Source organism: Hylobates moloch, unplaced genomic scaffold (assembly GCF_009828535.3).
Source record: "Hylobates moloch isolate HMO894 unplaced genomic scaffold, HMol_V3 SCAFFOLD_8, whole genome shotgun sequence".
Classification (NCBI taxonomy): Eukaryota; Metazoa; Chordata; class Mammalia; order Primates; family Hylobatidae; genus Hylobates; species Hylobates moloch.
Genome location: NW_026652283.1, coordinates 114,025,861 through 114,039,644, shown reverse-complemented (window position 1 = coordinate 114,039,644; position 13,784 = coordinate 114,025,861). Strand labels below are relative to the sequence as shown.

The 13,784-nt window shown below is 35.5% G+C and overlaps 1 protein-coding gene across 5 annotated transcripts in view; it reads left to right on the top strand.

The window, feature by feature from the left end:
* TUSC3 (tumor suppressor candidate 3) overlaps window positions 1-13,784 on the top strand; it is a 335,383-nt gene that overhangs the window by 314,061 nt on the left and 7,538 nt on the right. For all 5 annotated transcript variants that reach the window (XM_058441901.1, XM_058441898.1, XM_058441899.1 and 2 more), the window contains one exon: window positions 4,327-4,417. In XM_058441901.1, coding sequence (XP_058297884.1) covers window positions 4,327-4,417 — 91 coding nt within the window. The remainder of the gene's footprint in view (window positions 1-4,326; window positions 4,418-13,784) is intronic.

The window sequence follows — 13,784 nt, the reverse complement described above, 5'->3', positions numbered from 1 at the left end:
TCTGCATAGCTGTTGTACACTGAGATAATCTATTACCTTTCGATTCATTCCAAAGCTTCCTTTAACCTTTTTTAAAGGGCGTCTATTGATACTATCTTTTCCAGGGTCTTTGCCTTTTCCATTGATCCACCAAGTTTTCCAGTATTATGTTTTTAAGCAAGTTAATTCTGTGGCTTTTCTTTGATGGGACCATTTGTCTCAGAATTGTAGAAAAACATAGGAGGTTTTTGAGAAGTAAAGAGTTTTCTAGCAAAAAGAGAAGAACACACAGGGAAAATGTGCTCTGAGAAGCAAAGGACAGTCGATTGTTTCCTGCCACAGACCTTTTAATAGTTAATATCAAGTCCCTATATGATTTGATATGTCCACAAACCTGTTATTTTTTTCTTTCTTTGCATTTATGAACTCTCTTTAAAACCCAAAATTTATGTATGAGCAGTATAGGTATCTGAAAAAGAGTATTTATTAAGATATTTAAAATAAAAATGCAGACTTCATGGGTTTTTAGCTAGGGTGACGTGTGTAAACAAATCATAGTGCTTTCGAAATACTTAAAAGTCTTAGGGGTTGAAGTGTTTTTGATGTAATACACAGTTTATTTACCTTGCCCTCCTTTCCTATGGTATCATCTGTTTTAAAGAAACTACAAAAGAAAGGAACACATTACTTTATCATGTCGAATTTTATTTATTTATCTTTTGAATAAACATCATGTCCTTAGGATTGACAAATTATGCCTATGAGGACATTCTTTTTAGTAATTTCAACTTTTATTTTAGATTTGGGGGTGTATGTGTAGGTTTGTTCCATGGGTATTTTGGATGATACTGAGGTTTGGGTACAGATCCTATCACCCAATAATGAGCTTAGTACCAAACAGGTGATTTTTCAACCGACACGCTCCCTCCCTCCATCCCCACTCTAGTCGTGTCTGTTCTCATCTTTAAGTTCGTATGTACACAATGTTTAACTCCCACTTACAAGTGAGAACATGTGGTATTTGGTTTTCTCTTTCTGTGTTAATTCACTTAGGATAAGGGCCTCCAGCTGCTTTCATTTTGATGTAAAGGACAAGATTTTGTTTTTTGGCTGCATAGTATTCCATGGTGCATATGTACCACATTTTCTTCATCTAGTCCATCATTGACGTGGTATATACGCACCATGGAATCAACCTGGGTTGATTTCATTTTTTTGCTATTGTGCATAAGGCTGCAGTAAACATAAGACTGCATGTGTCTTTTTGGTGGAATGATTTATTTTCCTCTGGGTGTATACCCAGTAAGGGGATTGCTGGGCCAAAGGTAGCACTGTGTTAAGTTTTTTGAGAAATCTCGAAACCACTTTCCACAGTAGCTGCTCTAATTTACATTCCCAACAACAGTGCATAAGCATTCCCTTTTCCGCACCACCTCACCAGTATTTGCTTTTTGACTCTTTAATCATAGCCGTTCTGACTGGAGTGAGATGGTATATCATTGTGGTTTTGATTTGCATTTCTCTGCTGAGTAGTGATAATGAATATTTTTTCACATGTTTACTGGCCACTTGTGTGTCTTTTAAGAAATGCTTGTTCATGTCCTTTTTCTACTTTTTAATAGGGTTGTTTTTTGCTTGTGGATTTAAGTTCCCTGTAGATTCTGGATACTAGATGTTTTGTCAGACACATAGCTAGCAAAAATTTTCTCCCATTCTGTAGGTTGTCTGTTTACTCTGTCTTGTTGTTTTGCTGTGCAGAGGCTCATTAATCAGTCCCACTTGCCAGTTTTTATTTGCAGTTGCCTTTGGAGACTTACTTAGTAAAAAAAATTCTTTGCCAAGGCCAAACTGAGACAGGCATTTCCTAGGTTTTCTTCTAGGATTTTTGAAGTTTTAGGTCTTACATTTAAGTTTTTAATGCATCTTGAGTTACTTTTCATATATATGGTGAAGGGTAGGGGCCAAGTTTCTTTCTTGTGCATATGGCTAGCCAGTTATCCCAGCAACATTTATTGGATAGAGAGTCCTTTCCCCATTGCTTGTTTTTGTCAGCTTTGTTGAAGATCGGATGGTTGAGAGTGTGCAGCTTTATTTCTGGGATTTCTATTCTGTTCCATTGGTCTGTGTGGAGGAGATACTGTTAATGTGTTTATTGTATAGCCTGTCTTAAGGTAAATAAGAAATGTGTAGTAAATTTTTGAATCTTACAATATTTATCATAGTAATATGATACTGAATTTATTAAATCACCATTTCCAACTCCTCTCTTGGTAGATGTTTCTCTAACTCCAGCTCCCACCCACCCCCAAATTGTTTATTCATGTCATGTGGTGTACATGTGTGTGAAAGCGAGCTGGAAAACATATTTTAAGACTTTTAAATTACTTTTTGATGTGATTTTTATTTTTGATGTGCCACAACTACTATGATTAATATTTCCCACGTCAGAATGCATCTGCCTCATTATGGCACTTTGTTTTCACAGGTGTAGTATCTCATGTGGCTGCCATGGTTCCTTTAATAATTACTAACCCCTCCCTACACTGAGTTCCTCTCCCTTCCCATATACAGGTACTTGAGTAGCATTATTTTGTTCCACTGCATAGGATCAAGTAATTATCGTCTGTCTTACTTGATCACATATTTCAAGCCTCATTTCTGATAGAGCACAACCCAATGGGGCTACTAAAAAGGAGCAAAGGCAATGAAAAGAGTGCTTTATTCTTCTTCTGAAAAATAAAAAAGGAGATGGAAGGAAAAGAAGTGTTAGATAAAATGCCAGACTTCAGAAGTATAGAGTAAATAATTTTGTAACTAATTATAGGTTTTTATAAGCAAAGTTGTTATTATGCCGTATCTGGGTCCTGGTATGTGTCATATAGGGATATTCTATAATTTTCAAAAATTTTTTTTTTAAATTTTATGATACCAACTCATTTTTTGCTTTATTTTCTCCCAATATTCATTTGAAGTTCAGCTGCATGAGTGTTGTCTGAAATGAAGTGTCAGAGGCTACACTTGGATGCTATTAAATGTTTGTGATGTTTCACAATTCATATTCAAAATTTAGAAGATATTCCTGCAGAGTTGAATAAAAACTGACACATTTGCAGACCATATTTGGACAAAGCCGTACCTTTCGTACTCTATGATTGCCAGAATTGCAGTTAAACTTGGTTTCGTTTATATATTGGAAAAAATTTTAAAAATCATAGTTCCTTATTATAGAATCATATAGATCTGTTTGATTTTCTTTATTTTATTCTGCTTTAATCTTTTTAAATCTTTTTTTATTTTACAAATAACTTCAAATATTTTTCAAATTGTTTAGAATTCTCTGAAGTGAGTAAAAGGTATATTGTGCAACTTATGTGTTCTTAAAGATGTTTAGATATTTCTTAAGAGATTAATTTCTACTTACAGAATATTTAAATAAATTTTATTTAAATAAATTTTATTTAAATATCTTTGTCTTTTATTCTAAACGTACTTTAATTGGCTCAGATATTTAAGTGTTTAAATTTTATAAGCATGTTTAGATTGTACTAATTGCAGTGAATCTTGTTTAATTAAATATCCAAAATATATATGCAAAAGAAACTTATTATGCATCTGCTTTAGAGTAAAATCTTCTCAATCATAATAAAAAGGAAATGAGAAAATAAAGTACTGCTCCTATTGTCAGCTTTCCTGGGACAGAGGAATATTGACAACCTAGACCGCAGCACATTTGACTATAAAATATGCCCTCAGTTTCTTTGTAAGACAAACAATAACAACATTTTGACACTATTAACTGCCATGGAGGGAGTTTTCTCCCCTCTGATTCTCACTTAGACTATATTTTCTCTCTCCAAGCGTTTATTCTTTGCTTTCTATAACATGCTCTTAGTGAGGCAATACTAACCAAAAACCTAAAATTATTGCATAGCATCTGAAAAGATCAAAATTATGTAAGCATTCTAACGATGCAAATGTTCCTGCTAATATAGCCAATGCTTCATCATGCAAGAGGCAATAATCTTGTTTGTGGTTTATAACATGTTTTGTTTTGATCACTCTGGGGCATGTTAGTACATGTAAGAACTCTATAAAAGAAGAAAACCTCCAGAAGACTTAGATCAGTCAATTTTGTTGTTTTCATACCCCAAATAGTACATTTTCATTGAGAAGAATGTGGAAAATAATGAACACATTGTATTGTGGATAATCTGGTTTGTTGTACCTGTATGTACCATGAACTATTAAATGTAAGTATACTGTAATTGAATGCATTTAAAAATATAAACAATTGGGGTTTCATTTGCATATTTTTAGACGCTAATGGTATTTTCTGTCTGTTTCTAGTAATTTGCCTAGTGGGATTGGGCCTGGTGGTCTTCTTCTTCAGTTTTCTACTTTCAATATTTCGTTCCAAGTACCACGGCTATCCTTATAGGTAATATCTTTATACTAACATGAATGTTTTTATTTTTAACTAATAGAACAGAATTTCAGTGGTTAATATATAATTAAGGATGAATATAAAGTTGCTGTGTGATTTTTAAATTCAGTTAAGCAAGTTTTTGAGCACCTGCCATGTGTGCAGCATAGTGAAGTACACAAAGGAGATATAAGGCATAGTTCTTGTTCCCTGATAGCATATAGTTTCTTTTTAGACATACGTATTTTTATGTAACAAATGAGGTTTAAGCTCATTTTGAGGACTTGAAAATTTTATCTGCCCTTAGTTTGTCATGATTTTGACTTCATTTGCAAGATTGTCTTCTCATATAATTTCACTGTTCATTGTCTAATAAACTTTGTATTGTCTTTTGAATTCTACAAAATTTTAACTTTTCAAAATAAGAGCCAACATGAAAGGGAAAAGTAATAAAATAATTTCTGGTCATTATAAATCATCATAACGAGTATCTCGTAAGATTTTCACCAACAAATTGTCATAATTGGAGATGGAAAGATATTGAAAATTCAAAGACCGCATTATTATTACCAAACTATACTTTCAGTAAAGCACACTACAGTAGATATGCCTGATTACAGTTGTCCAGTTTATGAATTAGGCATATATTCATTCTTGAGCTTTTTCCTCCAAGTTTTCTTAAATAACACATTTTCTTTCTCTAAGGAGCCATTCTTTTAGCTTAGCTCATCTCTCTAATGAGTAAAAGCTCAGTATTTCCTTTTTCAGAGATTTTGAAGACTCTGGTTAGGTAGAACCAGCGATATGTTGATAGAAAATAAAAGCTCCTCAACGCCTACATTCCTTCCACCTGTTAACAGTGGACGTTTTTAGAACGTTTCTACACAGATCATAGCAACACTATATAGCTTTATCAGGGAGAAAACTAATCCCATAAAAGGGAGATCTGACTATGGGATTATAATACAAGAATAAGACTTCAGCCCCACCCCCTCTGTTTTCATATATGGCCAGAGGTACATTTCCAATTCTCTTCTTCCCACACCCATTAAAAGTAAATATGCCAAGGGAATGGAAGAAATGTGGGTATCACATTTCCTGACACCCTTCCTGCAGTGTAAATTTTTAAAAATATCTGTTCTGAGGGCAGCAAGAGTTATGAGAGAGGCAAGCAGAGTCTCCAGGTTTTTCATTTTACTCTTGACTTTAGAGAGTCAGCCAATTTTGGTTTTGATGATGTGAAATAATCAAATCAAATCCAAGATTAATACCCAAGAAAGATGAAGTTTTTTTTTTTTCTTTCGCCCAGCTCTAGGATTCAGAATCATGTTTCTGTATGATTGGTACTTAGTTTGACCTGTGTTCTATAACGGAAACTAAATTAAGAAAAATAGAAATCCTCTGTATTTTATCTAGGATGCCAAAAATACTTGAAAATTAATCCATTTTCATCTATAGCACTTAAAGTTTCAAAGGAAATGTTGTATCTCTTTTTATGAAAAGATAAACTATACAGTAAGTGATACTGTGAGATTCTTTTTTGTTGTTGTTTTGGTTTTTTTTTTTTTTTTTTTAGACGGAGTCTCGCTTTGTTGCCCAGGCTGGAGTGCAGTGGCACGATCTGGCCTCACCGCAAACTCTGCCTCCCGGCTTCACGCCATTCTCCTGCCTCAGCCTCTCTGAGTAGCTGGGACTACGGGTGCCCGCCACCACACCCGGCTAATTTTTTGGTATTTTTAGTAGAGGCGGGGTTTCACTGTGTTAGCAGGATGGTCTCGATCTCCTGACCTCGTGATCTGCCCACCTGAGCTTCCCAAAGTGCTGGGATTACAGGTGTGAGCCACCACGCACAGCTGAGATTCTTAAGCCCTATTTAGTTGACAGGAAGGATAAAGGGCAAATTCTAACTTTCCTTGTATATCAGAGCACGTAATGATACCAAAATATTATTACCTATCTAGATTATTATCTGACAGCAATATAATGACTAGGAAAAGTGTGCAGAAAAAAATACTAGTTTTTCATAATGTTGCACTTGACAGCACTATTTTTTTTTTTTTTTGGAGACGGAGTCTTGCTCTGTTGCCCAGGCTGGAGTGCAGTGGTGCAATCTCGGCTCACTGCAAGCTCCGCCTCCCGGGTTCACGCCATTCTCCCGCCTCAGCCTCTCCGAGTAGCTGGGACTACAGGCGCCCGCCACCATGCCCGGCTAATTTTTTTGTATTTTTAGTAGAGACGGGGTTTCACTGTGGTCTTGATCTCCTGACCTCATGATCTGCCCGCCTCGGCCTCCCAAAAAGTGCTGGGATTACAAGTGTGAGCCACTGCGCCCGGCCGCCAGCACTATTTTTGTTACAATATGAAGAGTTTAAGTTTGCACTTTTTTTTTCCAAGTAGTAGTTGTCATTTAGTATAATAACTCTCCAGTGCTCTGGGGTTATGCTGTTGTTTTTAACCGAGGTTGGACATAGAAACTACCCGGAAATCTTTTGAAAATACATATCCTTGGCCTCACCGTAGATATAAATAGTAAGCACATCTGAACCAGCATACGTGCCACTTACGTTATTTCTGTGTGAATGTGGCATTTGAACAGTCTTCTTATGTAACCAGCCCCACACTCCTGTCAACTCCCCACCAGCCTAACAGGAGATAGATTTGCCTTCAGCAGCCCTCATAATGATAGAAATATAGATGAAACTCTTGTAAGAAGTCAGAGATGGAAATCATTTTTTAGAGTGGTTTGTGAATGTGAAATTTGACATAGTTTAGATGAAAACCATAAGAGGGAGCTGCCAAGAAACAGAATCAGAAGAGAGCCTATCAAAGAAGCTTGGGACAGCAGGTGTGCTAAACAGTGTGACATGCTGTGTAGAGAAATGGCAGGCCTCTAGCTGCTGTAACTAACAGCTCTTCAGAGTGCTCCATCATTTGCTATGCTATTGTGTGGGTTTTCCAGATTGACTTAGACAAGCTAAACAGAGTTTGGTTGCTCCATTAGGCAATTTTAGATTCAAGTTGCCAAAAGGCAATCAGGGTATTTTAGGTCATGGGAGGTTTATTGGAGAGATAAATGGAGAAGCAAGGAAGACAATTAAAAACCTAAGTGCCACATAGCTAGATCTCTCAGATGTTGGAAACAGTTCAGAAAATAGGTCATTCAACAACAAAAATCCATTGCTTCAGAGGTAACTCAATGGCTAATCTCTTGCTCCAATTCTTCCACTATTATTACTGAGTAATGTCTTTATACTGTTCTCTTCAGCTGATTAGAGCCTTCTCTGTCCCTTTGGCTCCCAACTATATATACTACCTGTTCTTACTCTCTCAAAATGATTTTGTGAATTTTCTTTTCTAGGAGGAAATGATTGGCTAAGTGTTTCACCCGCCAGTATGGGGCATCTGATTTAAGTAGAACTTTGAAGCCAGTCTACCCTTTGGACTCCTCGAAGGTGTTCAGAGAGCCCACTGAATGTAAATTAATTGTCTGTTTCTTAGGCACATCCAAAAGAAGCCAAATACAATGACAAGCACCTATAAAAGTTAAAACCACCAAATATGTGACCAGAGTAGTATTTAATTCAGTTCATGTATTTGGGAAAAAAGGTGTGCAAGATAGATCTTTGATCCTAAGAGATGGTTCCCAAAACTCTGTGGCTTATTCCTACACCATGTGCAGCTGAGTTAGAATCTCCAAGTGTGGGTTTTAAGAATCAGGTGAATAGTTACCCAGGTAAATCTGACATAACCATCTTATGAGCCTGTCTTAGGAACTAAGTGATAAAGGATTTCACACTTGCCCCTCAGTTTTAAATTTGAGTTATTAAATGCTTTATAGACATGCCATGGTGCTTACTGTGAAGTCATCTGTTTGGAGAAAACACATACATCCATGAACCGGGGAATAACAATGTAAAGTGTCACAAGCTAAGTGGCAGATATGTTGTATGGAAATAATTTACAGCTGAGAAAGAGCACTGTGGGTCTGAGAAAGGAAGACTCCAGAAGAAGGCTTGAATTAGGCTAAAATTCAACAAAGCATTTAGACAAAGAGAGGAGGGGCTTAGGATATTTAATGGGCAGAAAGTCATAATTTGTGTACAGAGGAATGGGAAAAGAAATATATGAAAAGGAAGATATATACACAAAAGGAAATATTCTTAACCAATTTGGATGAATTCTACGACAATTCTCTAATTCAAATTCTAGATGTTTGCAAAACTAATAATTATTTTTCCAGATGAGTTTTGGGATGTTTTTTTCCAGAACATCATAGTGTTCTGGTATTTTAGTACTGCAAAGGATCATGGAGATCTTATCGTTGAAATTCATTTTACAGATGAGACCAAGAGAGTATCTTTATTTAGAGACAGAAGTAGAAAATCTGACTCTTAGCTCACTTGTCTCTCATGTACCATGTTGTGTGTAGAAAAACGTGATTTGTATATTCCTGGAAGTAGAAAATTATGAATCAAAGTTGGAAATAACATGAGGTCAAATGTATAATGACCTCAATAATCTGATAGCCAAAGCCTCTAAGAAAAATGTTGACAATTAGATAAATGTTCAGCACCAAGATAATAACTTACTTTGGCCTCTTGAATTCTTCTGAGCTCCAGTAGTTCAAGAGATGACGATTTTACTCAAGGAAAAATTTCCTTGTTCTTGAACTTGGTACAAATATATGCAATGAAACAAAAGGAAATCTACAGAAAAACTAAGGGACACTGACAAAATCTACTTATCAAACAAATTTAAGTAATTTTTATATCTTATTCTTTACTAATGAAAGCTGCTATAGTTTACATAGATCTGATTCCCTTTTTATGTTTTTTCTAATCTTATAATGTTCTCTTCATGTATCCTCAGATCTTTTCTGAGATGTGTTCTCTCTTATGTGAATTTCATGACTTAGTTATCCAGCTGTTCTACTGTCCAATTTAAATAATCCCTCTAATTATATCTTCCCAGATCACATTAAAGCCTTCTAATATGTCCCATCAGCTCTTTTGAGAACTGTCATTTAATCGTTTTCCTACATTCTATGGATATACTGTAAATTGTTCAGCAAGCTTTCATAAATCCTTATGGTGCTCATAGATAACCCTTCTTGTGATCATTCATACTTGAATTATTTTGCCCTCTCAGGTTTATATAGTATAATTGTTCCCTTCATGACATTTACAGTAGCCTCCTAAACCAACAAAATACAGTGGACCTGGGAGCATTATGAACAAAAAAAAATTTTCCATTTAAAAAGTTTTAATCCCTTTTGTTAGTCTAGCACATGTATATGTGCTAAAGTTAAGTTAGTAATAATATGTTTTACTTGGACTCATCTTTTTATTCCATTGCATTAGTTTCCTTTTTAAATAAGCTTTCGTTTTCTACTCAGTTATTTTATCAACTCCCTTGTGAATGATTATGATAATTGCCTGACAAACATCAAACATCAAAAACAAATGTGACTAAAAGACTGCAGAGAGTATATAGCAGAGATATGGACACACCCTGAGCCAAATTACAAAAACTTGACAGTACAGGGAAAGCAAATATATATCTATTCAATTAGTAACTAAAGAAAGAGCAAAGGTGATGGCAAAAGCAAGTGTCAAAGAGGGAACAAATGAAGGAGAAGAAATAATTCTGATACTAGTTGAAAGGTGAGATACTGATAAAGAAGAGAAAGACCTTTTCCTATCAGATTATCCTGTGGTGAACATAGCACCACGTTGTTAAAGAATATTTTGGTATTCCTGGAAGCATTTACCTGTGGCACCAGCATTATATGATATATTTTAAAAACTGCTCACATCACATAAAGGCAGTCTGTAGAATATGAGAGAATGAGATGCAGGAAAGAATTATTCTAGGAACAGGAAAACCCACAACACATATTCCCAAAGGTATTTCCTGGCCTTTAGTACTTCTGCAAAGACATTTGTAGATGTCCATTTTCTAAGAGCATTAGGCTGTACAATAGTAAATCATCAACTCTAGGGACCAAGAGCTGAACCACTCCAACCATCCAAGAGAGAAATACATTGAAGTAGGCTGACAAGAGGAGAAAAATAGTTTCTCAACCAAGACTGTATCCTTGACTTTCCCAATTTTAACGTGAATACGCGTTGCAGAGATCAATTGCTGGTACAGATGCACATTATTCTTCACAGTAGCTCTTGGAAAGCTTCCTACTTCTATTTTAGATCACAGCTGTACTTGGGATAAGACACTTGAGTTACCCTTTAGTGAAAATGCACATTTGAACATAACACCTTCTACTTTTTTCTGTTTTTAAGAAAAGCACCTTTAGTAATGGCCTTCAGGCTCCGACGCCAAAGTACTTGCTTGGGTGTCATGCCTCTGCCTTTTAGCCCTCAGTGTCTTCATTTTGCATTTTTGTGAATTATAAACTGTTGTGCCACTGATATACAGGACTATATCCATAATTATCTTTAATTATCTTTATGTACAGAACCATGATCATAATTGTCTTTAATTTTTTTACATTTCTTCCTCAGAATTTTGAATTTCATTTAAAATACAGTCCTTAATTAATTTCTTCTATCTGAAGTGATCCTGTTCTGTTTATTCATTTTTATTTTAATCTTAAGCCTCACAAAACCTTAAACATCTATGCCCTTCATCCTATTTTTTCAGTACTACTTCATAGTGCTTTCAAAATTGTTTTCTTTGCTGATACAGGTACCTGCTAAAGGGATAAAAATCTGCTTTAAATATTTATCCTATATTCTTAAATCTTCCCCTAAAGTTTACCCTTAACAGTTTACAGTATGAATCTGTTTCATGCCATTACTAAATTCTCTCAGATTGTCTTTTAAATTTAATAGGCAAACTTCCCCGATTGGAATCCCCACTCTGCTTGTTACTAGCTGTGTGACCTTGGGCAAGTTACTTAACTTTCATCAAGCTAAGTTCTCTTTTATAAATGGAGATGTTCTGTCATATGTCGTTGAACTATGACAAAGATTACATGACAGAATGCTTGCAAATCACTTAGCACATTTCCTGGTACATAGTACTAATTACTCAATAAATGTTTTATGCTAATTATCATTAATTCGGATATAAATATTTAAATTCATTTTTATTTAATCTTTTGCTAAAAAGTTTTTCTTTATGCTAAAGATTAAGTAGTTTTGTCTTATAGTTGCATGATTCAGTTGAATGAAGAAAAGATTTTCCCTGAACTTTTTGATGAGCTTAATCGGGCTCCTGGGTCTCTTGAAATTGTCAGTGAAATAGGAGAGTTACTATGAATTTGATCTAACTGCGATCTGAGCCAGCAATTATAAACAAGTTTATAATTCACAAAAATGCAAAATGAAGACATTGAGGGCTAAAAGGCGGAGGCATAACACTCAAGCAAGTACTTTGGCATTGGAGCCTAAAGGCCATTACTAAAGGTGATTTTCTAAAAAAAAAAAAAAAAAGGAGGTGTTATGTTCAGAAAGGAAGAAATATGATTTCAGTAGTAGTATTGAATTCATTTTATATATTACATGAACTTTAGTGCTTACCCCATTTTCTAAGAAGAGCAAAGTGCTAGCAAGGACATCATATTCTTCACATATGGGTAACTACTTTATCAATATTTTTCACTGGCACTCTGTGCTCACAATGCTCACAAAAGTTTCCTTTAGAAGATGTCTATAGTAACATCTAAGATACATCAAGTCTCTGCTTTTGAGACATGAGACATTTCTAGTAATTCTGTCACTTTGCTTCCTAACTATTCATTAGACTCTGTCTTAGAGAGGGAGTATGATACAATGGAAAAATAACAGTAATTAGGAGAAGACCCAAGCTCAAGGTTGGGGTTTAATGCTGTGTATTAGCTAGAGCTCTAGCTCTGCATTTAGACAAATCCAGGTTTCAATTTTGGTTCCTTTTAACTAACTTTGGGGCTTAAAGTTAGTTACTTCCAAGTCTCATTTTTCTGCAGCTCTAGTTACTTCTCTACCCATATTTAACTTAGTTAAGCGTGTTTCTTAATCTGTAAACTTGGTACGATAAAACCTACCTCAGAATTTTATGGGGATAAATTATATAATCAATTTGTAGTCCCTGAAATGTAGTAGGTTCTCATTAAGTACTCACTGTCACTTACCTCCTCTTCAACTATACTAGCCATTTCAGCAATTGATTATTCAGTAGTACTGTGTTGCATTATGTTTTTCATTACGTATTCATTTACAGTTGTTTCATGTGTTTGTCTTTTTTTTCTAGATTATAAGGGTATTTGTGTCTTTGATAAATAACTTTTATATATCTTCAAAGTGCTATGCACATAGTAGGTGCTCATCATATACTTGTTAGTTGAATCTGTTTACGTGAAAACTTTATTCCTTGTCTACTTCCATTAAATGCAATCGGAACCATTAAGATAGAAATACACTGAAGCTTACTGGCTTGCCGCAGCTCCAGAAGATGCAATTCATACCAAATGACACCCCCTGGAGTTGTCAGGTTGTTCTTCATCGTTGAAGGTGTGTGGAAAAATAGTTACTCCCCAAACTCGAGCTCTAAAGATAACTGTCGTGGCACCTCAGGCCTCATGCCTAGCACTTTGGGAGGCTGAGGCAGGAGGATTTCCTGAGACCAAGAATTTGAGACCAGTCTGAGCAAGATGGTGTCTCTACAAAAAATTTAAAAAATTAGCCTGGCATGGTGGCACACGCCTGCAGTCCCAGCTACTGGGGAAGCTGAGGTGGAAATGTCACTTGAGCCCAGCAGTTTGAGGCTGCAAGTGGGCTATGATTGTGCCACGGAGTGAGACCCTGTCTCTAAAAAAACTTGTTCTTAAAAAAGAGGTATTGCAGTTTCAATTCTGAGCTGGGTGATAACAAGTGAAACATAGAATATATAAATTAAGCTTATGGTGGACACAGAAATTGCCTTCCATTGTCTTAAAACGAAACTGATAGTTTCTAATGTCATTGGTTACCTTGAGATGAAAATGGAACGATATTCAATAAGGAAATGTACAGAATAACGGCTGAAAATGAAAGGCATTCCTACCAATTTTGAAAAAAGTATGATAGTGAACAAGTACAGCAAGGCAAAAATTCCAGCATGTAGAGGGTATAGCAATTTTGCATTCATTTGTACATCTTAACCTTAAGCTGTACAAATAGAACAGTAATATCTAAATGGAGTGATGACCAGCCCACAGTGCACATCATTGATGAGAATCTCACTGGTCTTAACCTTTCTCATGCTGAGTCCTGGCTTTGTAAAATGACTTATAAAGGTACAAGGAATTAGAGATGATTAAGAGATAAGCTGGCATTCTGTAAAGGCACCACTGTCTATCCCCTATCTTATCTAGATAAAGAATGTAGTGCTAAATCTTGTAATA